Source organism: Polypterus senegalus, chromosome 8 (assembly GCF_016835505.1).
Source record: "Polypterus senegalus isolate Bchr_013 chromosome 8, ASM1683550v1, whole genome shotgun sequence".
Taxonomy (NCBI): domain Eukaryota; kingdom Metazoa; phylum Chordata; class Cladistia; order Polypteriformes; family Polypteridae; genus Polypterus; species Polypterus senegalus.
Window position 1 is genome coordinate 167924357 of NC_053161.1, and position 22438 is coordinate 167946794.

General features: G+C 38.8%; 1 protein-coding gene across 1 annotated transcript in view; it reads left to right on the plus strand.

Annotated features, from left to right (window-relative positions):
* Nucleotides 1-22438, plus strand: part of LOC120534687 (zinc finger protein 721-like) — a 113603-nt gene that overhangs the window by 21168 nt on the left and 69997 nt on the right. Inside the window, exons 4-6 of the mRNA XM_039762278.1 lie at nucleotides 2441-2555; nucleotides 3051-3106; nucleotides 17048-17478. Coding sequence (XP_039618212.1) covers nucleotides 2441-2555; nucleotides 3051-3106; nucleotides 17048-17478 — 602 coding nt within the window. The remainder of the gene's footprint in view (nucleotides 1-2440; nucleotides 2556-3050; nucleotides 3107-17047; nucleotides 17479-22438) is intronic.

Below are 22438 nucleotides of genomic sequence, written 5' to 3' on the forward strand. Positions count from 1 at the left end.
TAACATGGTGGGCCTAGTTAGGTGAGATCTATACCAGGGGGCTATCAACCCTTTGTCTTGGCGTACCACCCAAAAGAATAGAAATGTTCTGAAGTATCTATGGTTGTTTACAGAACTGTGTTTAGGTAAACCTAAAGGGGACATTTCTTTTTCTACCCAAAAATGTTCTTTCATAGAGCTATTATAAGGTACTAGCAATGCAATTGTAATCTGTCTCAGACAGATGTGTTTTAGAATGAATTTCAAAAGGATTTGATGTGTTAGGACTGATGGTCACTGACAGAGAAAACAAAAGAAATGTATTCAATTGTGTCACTTTGTATTCCGCCACCTTAGTTACCTACAGTGTGTTTACTTGTTTGTTATTGTGAAATGTGTTTTGCTTTGAATAATTTACAAAATACTGGAATTCACCTGTCTCTCCTCTCCCGTTATCGGACTATGACTCCTGCACTCTGCTTTTTGTTTGCCTGCTAAGAGCAAAATGGCCAATGCGGTGTGTACGGAGGAGCCTAACCTCGTCTCAAGTGAACTGAGCATCACTACAGAAGAGAACAAGTGAGTCGAACGAGGCTGAAGTTGGCTACTTGTTTGCTTCCAGCCAGCTACATAGTCACATACCTTGTGCATAACAGTTACGTAATCAACATTAACAGCACGTCAGATGATTTAGATAATAAAAACACGGCTCAGTGTGGGTACTGAATGAGATTTACTGTGATGTTTAAATGAGTTAAATGTCGTTAGGCCATCGCTATTTTAACAGTTTCAAGAGAACAATGATGTCTTTGTGAAGTTGCAGTTCAGTTTTTTTTTTTCCCCAGCTCAATGCGAATACCTGAGTCAAGCGGGCTGGCTAAGTTGTCGCATTGTAATATCTAATGGATGAGATTTACTTTGGTGTTTGAGGGCCACAATAGTGCATTGGGCCACCCCAGTTTTCACAATTTCAATGAAAAGACAGATGCCTTTGTTACACTGCATTTTTGTTTTGCCCAGCCCCTCATGGGCATATTAGTCAAATGGCCTGGCAAAGTTGGCATTCTTTAATATCCAATGATTTGTTTTTACTGTTAAGTTATTAAGCAAAGTAAAGGGTTATATGCTGTTGGGCCACCAGTTTTCGCAGTTTTTGAGAAAATGAGGTTGCATTTGTTAGGGCTGTCAACTCTTATTCTCTGGAAATGAGAATCCTATGATGCCATAAGATGCCTTTATACTGTCTTATGGTTTTTAAAATTATATAAACCTTTAGGAGCAGTTTATCACTATATTTATGATATGATGGCCACAATCACAGTCATTGGCAAAAGAATAACCCATTAAATATTTTGAATATGTCGAGTCTCTTAAATGAACAGACTTCATTCCTGCCATTCTTAGTTGGAGAGCTTAACTGTATAGCATGTGTAAACACATGGCAAAATAAACATAAATTAAAAAGAGTAAAGTGATTTGCATTTATCTACATTCTTTTATATTTTCCACTGCAGCTGTTTTTCTCAGTAAATCGGAGTTCTTGGATCAAAATGAATAGCAATCTGTACATAGCACGCTACTGCAATTGAATCTTGAATTGAATCTGTTCTGCCCTTTCGAAAACAAGGAGATGTGTTGTTCAAGTAGTTTGTGAACTTGCACTTTCTTTTCCGAATAATGGTTATACCTGAATTTATGTAAATGAATGAATGGATCATGAAAATATTAAATTACTTGAAATGATTTATTACTTGATCAACTGATAACTAAAAAGATATTGCATTTATACAACAATAAATAAATGTGAGATTTAATAGTTGACTCATTAATTTACGATTATATCCATTTTGGAACATCGATCAATCCATTTTCCATCCATCCATTATCCAACCCGCTATATCCTAACTACAGCGTCACGTGGGTTTGCTGGAGCCAATCCCAGCCAACACAGGACGCAAGACCGGAAAAAACCCCGGGCAGGGCGCGCGCGCGCGCGCACATACACACGGGACAATTTAGAATCGCCAGTGCACCTAACCTGCATGTTTTTGGACTGTGGGAGGAAACCCACGCTAGCACGGGGAGAACATTCAAACTCCACGCAGGGAGGACCCTAACTGCGAGGCAGCAGTGCTACACATTGCGCCACCGTACCGCCCCATTTTGGAACAACGGGTGACAATAACAATATTTTCTAGTAAAATATCACAAAGCAGTACTTACTCGCATTTAAATATGATGGACTGTACCTGGATGTATGAAATTTCTTGTTTAACCAGGCTGCTGAAATTAAAAATAAGATCTCATATAGAAAACGTGAAATTGTCATTTCGATGTTGAATACATTCACTTAGTTACGGTGAATTAGGATTACAATTAATTAAGGAAATGAATAAAATTTATAATAAACTGTCTACTTGCCAAGAAGATAAAGCTGAATTCAAAAGATTACATGAAAAAGCCAAGTTGGACAGGAACTGACTATTCTCGTCAATATCTGCGTTGTTTACTACCGGAATGGAAGTGAAGATTTTGGTAAAGAAGTGTGCGCGCTACTTCCGCAAATGCTAATTGATGTAAGGCATTCTTTTTTTTTTTTTTTTTAAACCGTTGATAAGGATTTTAGGAACCAAAATTCCGGACATTTTAAAAATGTTATAAATTCCTCCCGGACAGTCCACGGCGCTTTTAAAATGAGGACGGCTGGCATCCGTACATTTGTTTAATTCGAGTTGGTTTTGCCCAGCCGAATGCAAGTACATGGCACAAATGGACTAATAAAGTGGCCATATTTTGATATTTAATGAATAGGATATACGGTATTGTTTCATGGACACTGTAAAGGGTTTTAATCCTTGAACGAGAAACTGCACAGTATATATAAAGCCAACCTCAGCCTCGCTCGTAATCCTGCATCTAACTTTTAAGCAAAGTGACACATCTGCCTGTTGTGGAGAGCGCAGTGACGTCATCAACGGCGACGGAAGCTGAAGCCACGCTACACGAGAGGCGAACTCCAGCTCAGCTGGCGTATCGAAGAGTTGGTGGACTTGTACCCTGGTTAATTCGAGTGCAGCTTAATTTCATGTGTGCAGACGTCCGAGAAACAAATCCTCGCAAGGAAAAGGTACGTAGTTCTATCTATATGAGAGAGAGAGAGCGAGCGAACAAGGGGTCACCATTGTCAGAAATTCTGTTCGAAGTCCCTGAGCAGCACGCGGAGCCCTGTGGTTTCTTGTGTTTCTGAGGTTTAACAGCTCGATTCTCAGTGGAGTTTCCCGGTGAATTGACGACTTCTCGCCGTTCATTTCTTTGTGTCACTAAATCACCGCACAACACAGAAAGTTATGTTAGGATTGTTTCTGTTATCATGGCGCCCGCTCACCTTTGTGTATGCTCTTTGCCAGAGTAGCCTTGTCCGGCTGTAATGAAAGGAGAGTCGACGATTTCATCTTTCAGAACGGTTTCGGAAATAAGTTCCCAAAGTTAGGCAAGTATCTTATCAAGTTTAATGGAAGATATTGCAGCAAAGCGCGGTGCAAGCACAAACGGATTAGCGCTCTTGTTCGTGCCTTTTTTGTTGGTTTCGCCATCCTAACGAGGACTTGCGCACCCAGCCGCCGTGGTGCATGTATTCGTTTATTTTTCGCATATGCAATGCAAGCGTCGAATATTCCCCATCGTAATGACGCGATTCATTTAAAGGCAGCACATACCATCTTTTATCACCTGTTTTTTTTCTCCCTCCTAAGTTGACAGCAGCAGATTGCCACACAGAACATATTAAATGTATGATATTCCAGCGCTCTGCACTTTTAGAATACACATATTTATACTTGATATCGATTTCATGATGAAATGTGTTAAAGCACGTATGTTATTTTACAGATAAATCTTTTTAACTTCATTTAAATAATTAATAATAACACGTGAGGGGTAGCAATAGCGTATGCAGGCGGGAAGTATAAACCTGACTTTAATTTCTGAGGAAGTGCTAAGAGGACCCTTCAAAAGAATGCTGGAACAGAACTGCTCCGATGCTTTGGTTGCTGGTGTCCGTGTCAATAAGAAATGGTTTCATTGGGTCTGGGACGTACAGGACAAGTGCGGTGCTGAGGGCTTATTTGAGCTGACAAAACACGGCCTCGCACTCACTCCATTGGTACGTGGAGCCCTGGGTAGTGAGCCGATGCAAGGGAGCTGCTATGTGGGCAAAACCCTGGACAAATCTCCGATAATATGATGTGAGAACCAGGAAGCTGTGGCCACTCTCTTTTCCGACTAGATAGCGGCAGATCACTCATGGCGGAGACCTTGTCCGGGTAAGTGATCAGAATATTCACTTCGCGACTTTAAAGCTGGCATTTTCCTGTGCTGAACCGTAGCTTGGTAGCCCTGATGGCAGAGAATACTTCTGCGAGGTGCTGCAGTGCTTTATCGATTCTGGGGGCGTCAGGACGTCATCAAGATATACAATCCAGTGGCCAGGTGGTATACCGGCAAGGACCTACTCCATCAGGTGCTCGAATGTGACGGGCGCATTACATCAACCAAATGGCCTGACATTAAAATGCCACAACCCCTGCAGTCTTCTCCTTAGAGCAGGGGTGCCCACAGTTTTTCGGCTTGCGAGCTACTTTTAAAATGACCAGGTCGAAATGATCTACCTACATTAAAAATGAGATATATACACACTCGCCTAAAGGATTATTAGGGACACCTGTTCAATTTCTCATTAATGCAATTATCTAATCAACCAATCACATGGCAGTTGCTTCAACTCATTTAGGGGTGTGGTCCTGGTCAAGACAATCTCCTGAACTCCAAACTGAAAGTCAGAATGGGAAAGAAAGGTGATTTGAGCAATTTTGAGCGTGGCATGGTTGTTGGTGCCAGACGGGCCGGTCTGAGTATTTCACAATCTGCTCAGTTACTGGGATTTTCACGCACAACCATTTCTAGGGTTTACAAAGAATGGTGTGAAAAGGGAAAAACATCCAGTATGCGGCAGTCCTGTGGGCGACAATGCTTTGTTGATGCCAGAGGTCAGAGGAGAATGGGCCGACTGATTCAAGCTGATAGAAGAGCAACTTTGACTGAAATAACCACTCGTTACAACCGAGGTATGCAGCAAAGCATTTGTGAAGCCACAACACGCACAACCTTGAGGCGGATGGGCTACAACAGCAGAAGACCCCACCGGGTACCACTCATCTCCACTACAAATAGGAAAAAGAGGCTACAATTTGCACGAGCTCACCAAAATTGGACAGTTGAAGACTGGAAAAATGTTGCCTGGTCTGATGAGTCTCGATTTCTGTTGAGACATTCAAATGGTAGAGTTAGAATTTGGCATAAACAGAATGAGAACATGGATCCATCATGCCTTGTTACCACTGTGTAATGGTGTGGGGGTGATGTTTTCTTGGCACACTTTAGGCCCCTTAGTGCCAATTGGGCATCGTTTAAATGCCACAGGCTACCAGAGCATTGTTTCTGACCATGTCCATCCCTTCATGACCACCATGTACCCATCCTCTGATGGCTACTTCCAGCAGGATAATGCACCATGTCACAAAGCTCGAATCATTTCAAATTGGTTTCTTGAACATGACAATGAGTTCACTGTACTAAAATGTCCCCCACAGTCCCGTCCGTCCAGTCCCACGCATGGGGCGATCAGCTGTAACTCATTAACGGAGATTTGCCACACTACGATGTGCAAATTAACATTTTACTAGAATGTAGCCTAAAAAATGTTATATTTAATATATTTTTGTCGTAAGCCTTATTGCTGCTACAGTTTGAAGTACAATGTTTACATTTGGTTTTGACAGTTAATGTTAGACTTGTATTTATTTTGTTTAAAGGGTTTATTGGCCTTATATAGTTTAGTTGTTAGTGCTTTGATCCTTTTATATTTAATATATGTTGTGAGAGTTACTGCTGCTACAGTTCACATTTTGTTTATGTCAGGCATTTTATATAGCAGTATTTTATATTGGGCCTTTAGTAATTTGTTTTTGAAAAGTGTTTTATATTTGATACATTAACATTTTATGTTTACATTCTAAGTCAAACATTTGCTCAAATGTTCTAAATAAAAGAACAGAAATAATTACAAGTTGAGTACTTCTCATTTTTGATTTTTTTAATTTAAATGAAAAAAGGAGTGGTGATTATATAAACTATTCACTGAATACAAAGAAAATGTACTATATCGTGATATCGGGATATGAAATGAAATATCGAGATATAAGATTTTGGTCATATCGCACAGCCCTAATATATATATAATATAGCATTTTTAATGTAGGTAGATCATTTCGACCTGGTCATTTTAAAAGTAGCTTGCAAGCTGAAAAAGTGTGGGCACCCCTGAACTAGATACATGTACTTATATGACAGCATGAACTGCTTGTAGATAAGGTTAGTCTTTAATTAGTGTCAACATATCGCAGTAGTTTTATTAAAAATAAGTGTCGGTCGTTCTAAAACCATTCACATGTGAGATGCCCGTGCACTGTGTCATTCCCAGGAATGATATGCGGGATTCCCGGGAATGGATAAACCTGTCCTGGAATGGATTCCCTAGTCGGTATGGTGTGTTGTGTCTTGTGAGCTGCAATGGATTTCCCCCAGGTGTACTGTTGTGATTTTGGTCTCATCTGACCATAAGACCTTTTTCCACTTGGCATCAGAATCTTCAAAGTGCATTCTGGCAAAGCTCAAACGAGCCTTAATGTGGCCTTTCTTGAGAAGTGGCTTTTTCCCTGCGATCCTCCCGAACAAGCCACAATTGTGGAGCGCTTATGAAATTGTTGTCACTTGCACACAATGACCACTCTTTGCCATAAAATCCTGTAACTCCTTCAAAGTGGCCATTGGCCTCTTGGTAGCCTCTCTGACCAGTTTCCTTCTTGATCTTCCTTCCAGTTTGGAGGGACAGCCGAATCCAGGGAGGGTCCAAGTAGTACCAAACACTTGCCACTTATTTATAATGGACTTTACTGTGCTTCTTGGGATTGATAAAGCCTTTGAGATTTGTTTGTGTCCCATCTCCTACCTTATGTCTGTCAACAACTCTACCCTGAGATCTTTTGAAAGTGTCTTGCCACCCATAGTCAGTTGTTTGCTGTCAGTTGCACTACCAAGCAAGGGAATGAATGCACCAGGAACAGCTTCACTAATCACACTCATTACAATTGATCACATGGTCTGCAATGGAAATGGTGGGCACTGACACCTGATTGAGTTGGGGTTTTTTGATCCTTTATTCATCTCAGTAGGTCTTGTTTTTGATTTTTTTTTAAATTCTTCTGAACTGTAGCTTTGATATCTTTCACTTGGATGTTTTAGATTGCATTGAGTAAGTAAAGCTGGAAAGAAATATTGGTTTGTGTGTTCATTTAATGCTGTAAAGCAAAAAAAAAAAAAATGGGAATATTTCAAAGGGGGGATTCTTTTCTATACACACTGTACATACAAATACCGTCATGACTTGTATCAAAAATGACAGTGGTCTTTGTTTCTAATCCTTGTTTATGATGGTGGCTTTACAGCTCTACGAAGTACTAGGACAGGAGCACACCGGGATGATCCTAGAAGGTCTTGTGTGACATTTTTTTCTTGTGCTTTACATTTCTATGGACATTCTTGTGCCTCTTTAGTGTTTGAGGTTTACTGACTGAGAATTTGCATTTTTTTAAATTGACAATATTGACATTACTAGCCTTTTTGAATTTTTTTTTACTTTCCCATATATAAAGTATAGGAAAAGTATTGTAATCGTCCAAAAATTTGATTTCAAGATTTTGATGAATCTCGACATTTTAGACCCCCCTGAGTCTGAAAATACCATTTTTGGAATTACGTCTGTGTGTGTGTGTAAATACGATAACTTGAATCAGTTGAGTTCACTTTGGTCAACCATATTTTGCATACAAGTATTAGGTACAAAACGTTGGTTTCTATCAACTTTTTGGACTATTTCTGCTAACCGTACTTTACCTTTTATTCATGCAGCTGCAGAGTCTGATTTATTTAGCTTTATAATTGTTCAATATATTATTAATTTGATTTGTTGTTTGTAGTTCTTTGATGTACATAATATAATAATATAATCATTGTCTTGTGTTTTACTCCTCAAATATCCATCCCCATATCTGAGTATACGAGAAAGTGTAGGGGAGACTCCTCCCGATTTTTATAACTATCATTTACTTAACAGATGAACTGCATAATTATAACCAGGGGTGTGGAAATCAATATTTTTTTCTACTTGTCCACGGACAAGTAAACTTAGAAAATCCACTTGTCCGCCAGTTAAATTCACTTGCCCATAAACAAATAACAAAAGTGAAAAATTGTTTATTTTTTCTGATCTCTTTTATTGATACCAAAACTGCCTTCCATTTTAAAACTGAAAAAAGTTCTTTCAGGGAGTAGTATTGTGCCACCTTGCTCTAGAACATATATATATATATATATATATATATATATATATATATATATATATATATTCCCTTATCATTTTAACTCCCTAATAAATAATGCCTTCATTATAGCTATACTAGTTCTGTTTCACATATTACAGTTCCATAACAGAACACTGTCCTGATTAATTTCCTGCCATGTTCTTCAGCTTTTGTCTTGCAACATCTTCTCCCCCAAGAATCTTTACCATCTCAGACATCATGGGCTGAATGCTCTTCATTTCTGCTTGAGCTGAACTGCATGGTTCCAGGACTGATGGTCCTGCAGAAGTGGATGCTGATGACTTTTCAGGTTTTTTTATGAGTGATGTGCCTGTTGCCAGATGATTGCCAGAATTCCACAGCTGGTAGTGGGTCAAACTCTTCTAAAGGTTTGCCATCAAAAACAATGCACATCTGGTTTGGAAGGTTTTCCTGAGTCAGGCAGTTTCTTAGAAAACTCTTTACTAAATTCATATTGGAGAATAATCTCTCACAAGAAGCTGTGGAAGGAGAAACTGTCAGAAACAGTAAGATCAGCACACTAACATTCTTTAGAGACTCTTCTGTAAATTCTGCAAGATGGTACATTTCCAAAGAAGTAAATATTACCGATGATGTCGGGGAGAAAAAATAATTGTGTCTAAGTGAAGATTTTTATAGATTATTTCATAACATTGGGAAACTGTTAGAATGTTTTCTTCTTTATTTTTAATAAACAAACTGATAGCATGAAACCAACTTGTTTTGTTTTATATAAAAATTCTCTAATCAAAAACGATCTATAGACAGCTCATCAAAATTGATGTTGTCACGCAGTAAATTTCTTAACTCTTCAATATATCACAACCTATGCGAAATCGCAAATTTCAGGAAAGATTAACTGCCTAACCGGCTTTGTTATATGGTGAAAGTAAAATGACCGCATTTTTATGTAGAAACAATGAATTTTATCAATAATATTTAAAAGTTATTGATTATAATGAAAAATCATCAGATTACATCGTAATGTCCGCGTTAAAAAAAAAAAAAATGACCGCATCTCCAAGCGTGTAAATAGTAGGGTAAAATAAGACCGTAAGAGTGCTTCCCCTTTGAAAAATCAGCCGTCATTTTGTAAAAAATATTTAAGACTAATGTGAGACATGAAGAATATGCCTAAGTAGACCGTTTCCGCACAAAGTACGTACCCAAATGTTTCAAATTTGAAAGTAGTGGTAAAATTGTGCCCTGCACAGCACATAATTCTTTTTTCTCCAGAAAATTGCACTTGTCCGCGGACAACTGAAACCAGAAAAACACGTTTGTCCAACGGTCAATTTACCCGTGTCGGATGAGTCAGGCGTTGGATTTTCACACCCCTGATAACTGTGATAGTCTTAATATTTTCAATAGATAGTTTAGATTATGTTTTATCATTTTTGTAATGATCATGTAAGAATAATTTAAATTAGAAGTCAGCAACATTATATTTGTTAAAAAATTACAAGAGAAGAACCTTTCTCTGATTATATTTTGTTTTTCTCCTATAACAGGAATTTAATGACCTCTCGGTCCACAACACTCGGCTAAGCTTCACCTTCACGTTGGTATGGAGCAGCTTAAGTGGTGACATTTTACTGTCTTGGCTACTGAGCGTGACTTGCCGTAATCCTCTTTGGTGAAACCCAAACTGGCTCAGGTAAGCCTGGGGTCTCAATTTAACTGTGACTTTCTGACTAAGTGTGCTTTGTGGAATAACCCCCAGGAGTTATTGGACATAATCAGAGACTGTTTTTTAATATTTTATGCTAAAGGGCCACCTAGGGAGAGGCTGGTCTAGATTTAATATTCTGTAATAAACAGGATAGAACAGATGGGGTAAAGCTGATTGAACTATTAGAATTAATTGACCATAATGTAATAGATTTTTCTGTATTTTGAAAGAATGCCTATTGAAAATTAAAACAGTTAAACTTTTGAAGAGCAAACTTTGAGCAGATGAGACAAATCCCAAAGTAATATAAACCAGGATAAGCTTTTAAATATGAAGGCAGTTGAGGAGTTGTGAGCAAAATGAAAAGTTTGTTTGCGTATAATGCAGGACAAGTTTGTCCCAAAATTTGGAAGCATTAAATTAAGGAAAAAACTGAGGTGGATAAAAATTAGCTAAAAAGGAAGTTACAAAGGAGGTTTAAAAAAAAAAATGAATAAGGTACAAGCATGTGAGTGATGGTACCAAAAAGGGTATTGCAAAGACTAAAAGAGTGTTAGAGAGAACCATTGCAGAAAAGGCAATAGATGTCCCAAAGAGATTCTTCAAGTATTTAAGCATTAAAAACAGTCGGGAGACGAGGAGTACTTGGAGCAGTAAAGATGAGCTGGAATATACAGTGAAACAGCAAACTCTATTAGCATGTGAAGAAACTGACAACCTCCTAAAAGTAACCGGGATTACTAAATATACAATACACAACTTCAAGTCCTGGTGTATGTCAGAGCTGCAGATGGCAGTTACACGTCTTTTTGGCAGACCATGTCAGTTAACATGACTTAAAATCGCTGGTCATGTCAAATTACCTGATTGCTAATAACAACATGCTGATGGAGCATGTGCTTTATGAACGTTTAACGGATTCTGCGAGTTGAGCCGTAATCTTTACTCTTTCTTTTTTTCATTCTGTTGTGGTGTGTAAAACACAAGACTTCAGACAGACAAGCATCCCTTCTGCAAAACACCTATGTTCGTTATTCCTCATTGCTGCACTTTGTGCATTATACTTCCGGATGAGCATTTGTTACTTGTCAGCTCTCATGCATGCAGAGTCCGTCTCTGCAACTAAAGATAAAATCATACCTGTGCAATTTTTACCTCACTAACAGATAAACAAGGCTTGAGCTGAGAGCAATTTTTGCTGTTTCTGTGGCGGTGGGCTGCTTTCTGCTTGCACTGCTTGACACACAAAACAAAAGATGCTGACAGAGAGGTATAAACGGATCTAAGGTGGGCCAGGATTACGAGTTTATTCGTAGGCTTTGGTAATTCTAGTGATAATGGAATTAGTACAGTGCTTCCCATTTGTCACCTTAAAATTAATTCCTTAACAACACAGCAATGTAGTTGAAAAATTAAGGGCAGATTTTACACAAATGTTAGAAAGTTTTACTTGATTCAAGAACCACAGACGTGTAATACACGACCAAGTAGTAAGGTAGAGAGCAGGGGCCTCATGTATAAACGGTGCATATGCATAAAAATGTTGCGTAAGAACGTTTCCACATTCAAATCGCGATGTATAAAACCTAAACTTGTAAAGCAATGCACATTTCCACGGTAGCTCATACCCTGTCGTACGTAAGTTCTGCGCTCGGTTTTGCAGACTGGTGGCACCCAGCGTCAAAGCAGTGCTACTGTTCCTGTGTGCTTACCCTTTCTTTTTTAGATCCACATCCCTGACGCAGCTTTATAAATACACTGAAATTAACTGCATACTGTTTATTAGTTTAATGCATCTGATTGTAATTAACCTATAACAATATAATGGTCCACAGAATGGACAAACTATTCCAAATACCATACCATAAATGCTTTAGCGTTGTTACTCTCACTGCACCTTCTTCTTCTTCTTCTTCTTTCAGCTGCTCCCATTAGGGGTTGCCACAGCGGATCATCTTTTTCTATATTACTCTCACTGCACCACCAGAGTATTTATATCACTGTATCTGAGTGGGGAATCACAGCAGCAGCTGATCGGAAAGAGAATTATTGGGATACAGCATCAAGCACACGCTGCCCCAGTCATGCTGTCTATTGAACTGCTCTCATCCAACAAATGCTTCAGAGCCTTTCCTTGTGGTTCAGAAACAATTTCATCCCAAGGACTCTAAACGCACTCAATCAGTCCATCAAGTGCTCCTTGTAGAACTGTTTGTACTTATAAGTACAATTACCTCACTGTAAACTTGCGATACAGTTATAATATTGCACAACCTGAGCCACTTTATAAAGCGCGTACATTTACATATGATGACAATATCATTTTTAAGATGAAGTGCAGCATAATATGCTTATTATATTATACAGATAAAACTTCATTTAAATAATCTATATTGTAAATAATTAAACATATGAGGACACGGTGCCGTTCATGGATTGTTCCTGCCTCGCGCTGTATTCTTGCTGCTGCTGACGCGACACTGGAAGGATAGATTGATAGAATAAGTAAACACGTACTACGAAGATATTTCAATGTTCCTTAAAAGTTTTGAAGAATCGGCGTTCTAAGCTTACAGATGGCTTAACGTCTATTACAGAGTTGATTGTATGGCGATTGGATATTTGGAGAAAGAAAAGTAAGGACAGAAATTGGAGGTTAGTACGTTTGAAAGAGACAGTACTACTACAATAAAGTATTTCATCGAAGGATGTGCACGGCGCAGCAAGCATCTTGCGTGAGACATGAGCAATCACTGCGCCACCATGTTCCCATTTTTAATAACCTGCTTTAACTCCTATCATCATGAAAATGATATCACGTATACATCTCCGTGTTTTAATTATTCAGAGAGCTGTAATATCACGAATGTAATGGATTCTGTGTCCTTTCGGAGGATGAGGAAGCACGTAGTGATTCAGACACACAGAGCACATAGAAGATCAAATACAAAACAAAGCATTTAACGTACTACTTTAGTTATGGTGGGATTTGAGAAACTAATAAATTAAACAATTTTAAGATGAAGTTTATGATTTTCTACTTTAATGACAAAATTAACTATGTGATTAAAGTGGAAATTTCGACATTAAAGTTGACATTTCGTGATTTTTTAAAAATTTTTTTTTCCCCCACTGTTTGTTTTTTTTTTTCTTCTCTGTACCCTAATAAGCTTTCATACGACACTCAGACAGTGGGCTACGACTTGCCTTTTCACGGCGACTTTGATATCTGACCACTTCTTCTTTTATTTCAGGCACTGTGCGACTTTGTGAACTTGAGCTCTCCGACACGCTATATCACTTGATCAACTTCCTTTTGTTGATTATACCACTGTTTAAACCAACAAATAGTAAGTTTTTCCTTGCCTCCAGTTGGTATTCGCTGAAATTCTATTTTCCCTTGTGCTTTTGCTATTACCTTTTCACAGAACACTGAGCTTAAGGGCTATTTATATTGATTTGCATATTCAAAGAGGCGTAATTCTGGGAGGAGTTGGGGTGGGGCAGCAGGCACGTGTACGTGCGTTAATTTTGATGCTGACCGGGATTTATGGAGTGGAAGAACGTGGAAGCTGCCGTTTGCACAGATTTATGCATCTGGGATTTTTTTTGTGCGTAAGCACATTTCCACTTTTGTGCTTGCTTCATGTTATAGTGCGAATTCTACGCACGTCCTGGGGCCTCGTGCATAACACCATTAGGAATCTTCATATTTTGACTTGATGTTATTGTGATCAATCCTAGGTGAATAAGGCGGACAAGCTTGTTGGCCTTTTCTCATCACAGTTTTTGTAAGGTTCTGTTATTTTATAGTATGTAAAATAGAGCATAAGCATTTTTTGCTAAATTGTAGTACCTACAATATTTTTTTTTAGGTACCCAACATTTTGCACAGACGAGACCATTGCATTGTTCTTATGCACTTCATGTTTAAAAGTAAATGGCTATGTGCAGAGTACAAGTATGAGTACATTTGATTTAATAGTTTTTTCTTATTGGCACTACTGTTGTACTTCTACTGTTGTTTTCATTATTTCACATATTTCTGTATTAGAAAATGTGTTATTTTAAAATGGAATAAACCTGAAAGGGTCAGTTTTTGACAATCGTTTTTAAAAGGTAACTGTCATCATTCCAAGAGCAGATGCCAAACATTGTGCTTCAATTTAAATCTGTAATTCACATGTACAGTGTAATAGTTGAATTTGAACTCTGGTCCAATGTGCCCCTAGTGTGTGTCTGAGCCTCATAACCTTCTGAGCTTATGCTTAAAAGCTGATGCTGTTATTTCTATATAATATTTAAAAGAAAATGTTATATTTTATGATCTAATCATTTTTCTATATTTTGCTTAGTGCTAAGTTTCCTGTTGATGTATTCTGCTGGATTATAATTTAGACCATTGGTCTAAAAACCATGAGAAAACGGGAAGAATGTGCAGAAACTCACATGTCTCTTAAAATAAGAATAAAAGTAATACATTTAAAAGTCACATGCACCCTAAGATAACAGGACTATCAATCAGCCTAGTGGATGGGGTTACAAAGTGGTCGCTTAAGGTATCAACGTTTGTCATGTCCCATTACCAACTGGGTGTAACCAATCAGGCTAAAAGGTTTTCTGATTATGTAATGAATTCCTTCTTTGAGTGGCGGACTGATCAATGAATTGTATAAATATAGCGCAGAGGACACTCTTTTCTTGGCAATCACTTTCTAATATGCTGTTTGCCTCTTTCAAGATTTAGATAAAGACTAATGATTGACACTTTCTCCTGCCTGTGTTTTATTTGCTTAAATCGAGGCATTCCAGTGGGTGGGGGTCTGTTTAAAATTTCTTCCACAACAGTCAAAATTGAGAGCCACAGCAGTGCTGTGCGAGCATGGCCAGTTCTGACGTTTTGGTGAATCAGGCAGTTGCCTAAGGCAGCTTTTTGTAAAACAAGTTAGACCCCAACTTGTGAACTCTCTTAATTGATACAACCATCAGACTCCCAATAGCTCAATTATATTGTTTTACAGTATATGACCGTTGTGTACAAGCAATGTTTATGCTTCAAGTCTGATGACGTACATGAGCGCTTTACAGGTGGTCTTCTAAATCCTCCCAGTATTCACCGCTCTCAGCTTCTCTTATGTCCATGTGTCTCTTTATTTTCTTCAGGTGCAATTTCATAGGGGTTCACTGGAGTCCCGGGGTTTTAGAGGTTGCTTTGTAACCCTTTCTCAACTGATAGACGGAGTGGTAGCTCTGAGGCTAGGGATCTGCACTGGCAATTGAAAGGTTGCCGGTTCAAATCCCGTAAATGCCAAAAGGGACTCTGCTCTGTTGGGCCTTTGAGCAAGGTCCTTAACCTGCAATTGCTGAGCACTTTGAGTAGTGAGAAAAGTGCTATATAAATGCAAAGATAGTTTACAGTAACATTCTTTCTCATATCTTTTGGAATTTCCTTTTGATTGAGTCATGGTGTGCCGCTTGTTTTGACCTTTTAGCCAACTTCATATTGTTGAAAAGGTTCTGTTGAAGTGATATTTCGATTCAGCAAGACTGGCAGCAACCGAGCTTGGGTGCGTCTAGCCAGCTTTAACATGTTGTTGAAATTTGTTTCATGGGTTGATGGAATGACTAAGGGGGCAGTTACTTTTTCACATGGGTGATATAGGTGTTTTTTTTCCCTTCAATAAATCACATAATCATTTAAAAAAGGAGTGTAACTTGTTTACTCAGGTTGTCTTTTGCATTATACTCAATTTGTTTGGAAAGCAAAAATAAGTGTTGTGATTTCAGAGGACTTGGGTGGGGAGAAAGAGGAAACCTAGAGCTAACAAAGTTACACTTATTAGTCTATGAAGTGCTGAATAATTAATTAGTTTTTTGAATGCTCTGTTTTGTGTAGAAATTCAAAATGTGCTGTTTTATAGGCGATTAAAAGAATTTTAGAAATATTTGGGAAAACTGGGTAGGGGGACTTGGAATGTTCTAGGAATGCTTTATTATTTACCCATTAACGGTAATGAAATGTTGGTTTCCTTTATCAGAAAACTTGCTATCAGATGTTTTCTTGAACACTTTGTTGAGATAATAATAAAGGGTAGCTGTACTTGATTTCCACTAAGTCGCCATAGAAGTTTCAAATAGTGTATTTTATGTTAAACTAATAAACTAAGCAATCTGGCCGCCTGCCATACAGCACTTTTACTTTTAAACACCATTAGTGCCTGTCCCTGTAATGGCAGTACGATGAACAATGTCAGAGGAGGTCAAGTCAGGTCAATCGGCTATTTACTTTTGCAAAAGTGAAGTTCATGGTCAACAGAACAAAGCACTTTGAAATGTAAAGGGGAACAAAGGGTTTTTATGAAATGTGTTACTGCAATCAGACATTACGATCAGCCCAGCATTTCATAATTGGCTTTAGACAGTTACCAGTCAAAGGTCCTTTGTCTTAAGTTACCATCAAAAATGGAAGGTATGTAGCATAAATTATGGATTGCAGTACAAGCTAGAAAAGCCATTAGTTCTCTCGCTTGTCATCATCTGCAGTTTACCAAAGTTTAGTTCCTCTTTCATCTTCCCCTTTCTGACATTGCCTTGTTTAACACAATTCTCACACTCTGTTTTCAAAAACATTCCTCATCAAAACTGATAACACAACTGTGGGACCCCAACAATCCAAGTGTTGAAAACTGCTTGCCCGCAACTGTGGGAGAGGGTCAACTTCTTCCACACTTTTCAAGCTTTACACCTGATAATTGATATCAAAGAGTAATTAGTTACTGTCAACATACTGTCAAACGTGACACAAACTTAAACAAGAGAGTTTTGTAAAATTAAGTTCAAATATCTATTTATCTGAATGTTGCAGTTTTGATGGAATCATATCCTGTTCTTTCCACAGAGAGAAAGAGACATCTGCAGTTTACAGTAACGTCCAGATGGATGTGAGCACAGATACCACAGAGATAAGGACCATAACTGTTAAGGAGGAAGACTGTGAATGGGAGAGTGTCCACCCTAAACAGGAGAGTCTGGACATTAAAGATGAGGAATGTAGACTTGGATCAATGGGAATTAAAGAGGAGACTGAAGAGAAGTGTGTCACCATTGAGCCACACAAAAATAAAACTGTGGAGAGTGTCAAGGAAGAAGAACCTCGTTATGGGTATCAAGATGGACCGATGACTGTGCTAGTGTCTTCACCAATGAGACACTGTTCATCTGTCAATGTGAAGTCTGAATCGTTACAGTCTGTCACAAAGGGAATTGAAGAAAATACATATGTTGGAAGTCAAGACGATCGGCCACCAGCTATAAATCAGTCTGGTACAAGTGAGTATAAAATAAGAATATGTGTACAGTAAGTTTGAATTGAAGGTATGGGGCCTGAAAGGGAAGTCTGATGTTTTTTTGAAAAGCATAGAAATGTAGTGAAGTTTAAAAAAATTTTGCTATGTAATAGTATTGGTGCAAGAAAATGTCAATCTTTTGGAATTCCTTGGATTTCTGCAGTACTTCTTCCTAATGAAGCGGTCTGATCTTCAGCTAAGTCCCATTAACAGACAAACACACTCATTTTAAACTAGTAACATGCAAACATTTAGACATCTTTTCAGTTCTGAACACATCATTTAAACATTTAGAGTCCCAATTGCTGACTCCCTGTCTTTACTAACTGGTTAATCTCATTTAGCTTTATTGACCTCCACCAAGCGCTTCTTGTAGCTTTTCAAACTTTTTCAGTTCGTTGGTGTCACTGGGATTTTTTGCATGATCAACTCCCTTCAGAGCAGGCTACAGCATTTCCATTTCTAGTAAGCTCTGGACTCTGATTGGCTATTCCAGAACACCGGTTTCCTTGTGTTAAACCTTTAAGTTGTTGATTTCTTCCTGTGTTTCAATTCATTATTTCATCTTATTTCATCGCCCAACTTCTGTTAATCTTCTACTTCCCTGATATTCTCCTATTAGATTTATTGAGGACATTTTGCAATCAGCATTCCTATGGCATTTTTTTTTGTTGGGTCAGTTGCAGGGAATATCATATCCTTAGAACTTGTATCTGACCAACGAGATATTGACGAAGATCAAATATTTGATGAAGACACTGTGCCTGATTATTCATCAGGAGGAGAGGTACATTTTCCAAATAATGTTTGATCAAACTCCACTCTGATCAGTCCCATGTGCCCCAATCACATTTGGAAATCCTGGGTAATGAGAATGTTAGGCTGATTGTGAGATTCTGTATGGAACTGTGGGTGTTTTTGCCTGCGTATTACCTACCTGCAATGATATGAAACACCTCTTTTATTGTCTGCACATGCAGGTGTCCAGGAAACACTATGAAAACCTGAAGGAAATATTTCAGAGCCAAACAGACTTTACGAATTGCCTGGCAAACTGCACTTTTAGACAGATTTTCCGCATCGCCTACAGTATATTAAAAAAAAAAAAAGTGCAGCTTGCAAAAAAAACCCAAAGCAATGCCTACTGTCTGTGTGGTTGTGAGAGCCCAACTTCGCCTAATTTGACTTTGAATATAAGGTGCTAATAAATCTTTGAGGTACAATATTCCCCTCCGCTAAAGCGGTAAATTTCGAAAAGAATTTCCTCCGGGCGCAATAAAGGATCTTGCCGATCGCCCAAAACCCTCTCTATATGAAATTCTCTTATAATTTGCGCACCGATATCAATCGGTCGCTCATTCATGAACAGTGAAGCCATGACTGAATGAATTCCATGCACGGACACTGATTAAGTGTGTGAGCTAATCCTTGTTTACACAGAACAAACCTGCTCCGAACAGGTTTGAGGATTTGGATGTGCGGCTATGTATGACAACACATCCAGCAAGAGTTTCGAAAAACTGACAGATCCAGGATCAGGCCAAATCGTCAACAATTACATCCGGCTAAACGAGTAATCCACGTACGAAAAATACCCCCCTGGTTTGCTGGGGAAATGAGGAGAGGTGTTAGTGACCATGTTTTCTAAGGTGCTAGGCGTGGGTAACTTGCCTCAGTAGGTGCTCTCAATGTGCAGTCATGCAACATGATGGATTGATGGACTCCCAAGACTTTGTGCATCTCTCCAGTTCTTCCTCTAAGGTCTTATAATATCTCATGAACAGATCTTTTTTGAAATGAGGCCACTGCTAGAACCTAAACTTGTGTGCTTTTTTTTTTTTTTTTTTAATAGGACTGATCCACCTCTAAGCCACACCTTCGGTCTCATGTGATTGGTTGAACTCCTCAATCCACTAAGCTTTTAGGGAACTCATTAACATAGAATGTCACAGACTGGACTGTAAATGTTTTTTTTTTTTAATATACCATGATTTTAGTTTGTCCTGTCAGAGCCAAAATGTATAAATTGTCCCTCTGACTGACTCTTGAATATGCCACATAAAACTGTCAGTGCAAAAAGCAAGATGTGTGCAAATCAATGCCAGCAACAAATCAAATTTGCCATTGAGCTTTGTTTACAGTTAAAGCAAACCAAATTCTCATAGGGAATTGCAGTTTGTTTTTTTTTTTTTAATTCAAAGGAAAAGTCACTGGGGATCATTGGAATCCGAGGAATAAATACTTTTTCACCTTTTGCACAGCCAGTTACTATTGAGGCCTCGATCATGCATAGTTTTGGAGCATTTAGATTTCGTAACAACATTATTAGTATACAGACTTTAATGAACAGTTCATTAGGAGCCATTCCAGAAGGACTAAGGGAATTCAAAATATCAATAGGATAATGAACTGCTTCTTCATGATCTAAATAAAAGAATCGGTCGAAAAAGTGTTTCATCACTGTGTAGTTATTCAATCAAAAAGTTATTTATTTCATCAGTTGTATCGTTTTTAGGCGATAGTATAGCTCTTTCACATAACCACAGAACACTTTTTTTATGTAAAGTTATAATATCTGGGTAAACTTTCTCAGCCAGTTCTTCAATGGAGTTGACCAAGCTTCCAAGGTTGTTTGGAATTTCATTATGTCCATTATGTCTCTGTTATTTGCCAGTTGCCTGTTTTCGAAAGCAATTGTGGAAATGCAACCGCTCAACAGTCTCCTTTCAACTAAACTCTCATATTAATCTTAAGAGTTGATTTGTGAATTTTACTCCATATAAAGAACGACTTTATGGATGCCCTCACCTCATTGGCCCTGGTATTTCCTTGAATTACTGGAAAAAGTAAGTCAAAAATTGGCTGAAAACAGAACAGTCACTCCACCCATTAAATTTTCATTTTTTCTTACGGCTCTAAGTGTTCTGTTTAGAGCTTCTGTTCCCCCTCTGTGGGACATAGTACACTCCTCCTAAATGATAACCATGTAGTCTTTTAAACGTTAAGCTAGAACAGTCCCTTTCTAGACATTAAACACAGGAGTTTCACTGTAGGTTAGGTTTAATAGCAACTTAAAAGCTGAATGAGTGGTGCCCCCCTTCCAATTAAGTATCAGCAATGCCAGATGACGCAGATGACAGCTATTAAAATTTTATAATCTGATCTAATTTTACCTAACATTAAATTAATTAAAAAGTTTTATGTGTTCCCCCTGCAGTATCCAGAAAGAATAGTTTTCCCCGATTCTTGTAGACACTTTTCAGAATTTCATTGGAAACTTTTTTTTCCCTGATTGTTCACTAAACTAAACACTTTTTAATCAGAGTATAGCATTAAGTCAATGAAACTTATGGGATATTAATCTGGTCAGTTAAGTAGCAGAGGGGGTTGTTAATCTGTTTCAGCTGCTGTGATGTTAATGAAATTAACAACAGATGCACTAGAGGGGCAACAATGAGATGACCCCCAAAACAGGAATGGTTTAACAGGTGGAGACCACTGACATTTTTCCCTCCTCATCTTTTCTGACTGTTTCTTCACTAGTTTTGCATTTGGCTACAGTCAGTGTCACTACTGGTAGCATGAGGCGATACCTGGACCCTACAGAGGTTGCACAGGTAGTCCAACTTCTCCAGGATGGCACATCAATACGTGTCATTGCCAGAAGGTTTGCTGTGTCTCCCTGCACAGTCTCAAGGGCATGGAGGAGATTCTAGGAGACAAGCAGTTACTCTAGGAGAGCTGGACAGGCCCCCTCGTAGAAGGTCCTTAACCCATCAGCAGGACCCACCGGTATCTTGGATAAGGAGGAACAGGATGAGCACTGCCAGAGCCTACAAAATGACCTCCAGCAGGCAGGCCATTGGTGTGAATGTCTCTGACCAAACAATCAGAAACAGACCATGGTGGCCTGAGGGCTCGATATCCTCTAGTGTGCCCTGTGTTTACTGCCCCTCCAACACCATGGAGCTTGATTGGCATTTGCCATAAAATACCAGAACCAGCAGGTCCACCACTGGCACCCTGTGCTTTTCACAGATGAGAGCCGGTTCACCTTGAGCACATGTGAAAGGGTGTGGAGAAGCCATGGAGAATGTTATGCTGCCTGTAACATCGTTCAGCATAACTGGTTTGGGGGTCAGTGATGGTCTGTGGAGGCATATCCATGGAATGATACACAGACCTCTACAGGCTAGACAACAGCACCTTAACTGCCATTAGGTATCGGGGTGAAATTCTTGGACCCATTGTCAGACCTTGTGCTGGTGCAGTGGGTCCTGGGTTCCTCCTGGTGCACGGCAATGCTCAGCCTCATGTGGCGAGAGTATGCAGGCAGTTCCTTGAGATTGAAGGAATTGATACCATTGACTGGCCCCCACGCTCACTCGCCAGACCTCAATCCAATTGGACACCTCTGGCTGGGACATTGTTTCGGTCCATCTGACGCCACCAGGTTACAATGAAAAATGGACTCCCCTGCCTGCCACATCATTTCTTCCCTTTGGTTTTCGGGATGTCTTTGAATTCAGCCCTCTGGAGGTTGATCATTTTCATTTCCATCAAACAATGTGGCATCCTTTCGTTCCTAACACATTACGCACTCTATATCAGTAGAGATAGCCATCAGGATTTTTTTTATGTGTTTTCAAAGTGTTCCTTTTATTTTTTTGAGTAGTGTATTTCCAACCTAGTTGCTCTTTCTTAATGGAATTATTTTAATCTCCTTCTTTCAGCGGTTGATTGCATTTTTTTCTAATCTAGCAGCTCTTTCTTCCTCAGATTTGTTCAATCTCCTGCTTACAGTGGTTGAGCACATTGTTTTTAATCTACCATCCTTTTCTTCCTCAGATTCGGCAGTTCTATTACGAGAAACTCTCTGTTAGAAACCTTATTGTCTTTCTTGAGCTTTTAAGTTTTAAAACACCTTTCCCAACACTTTCTAG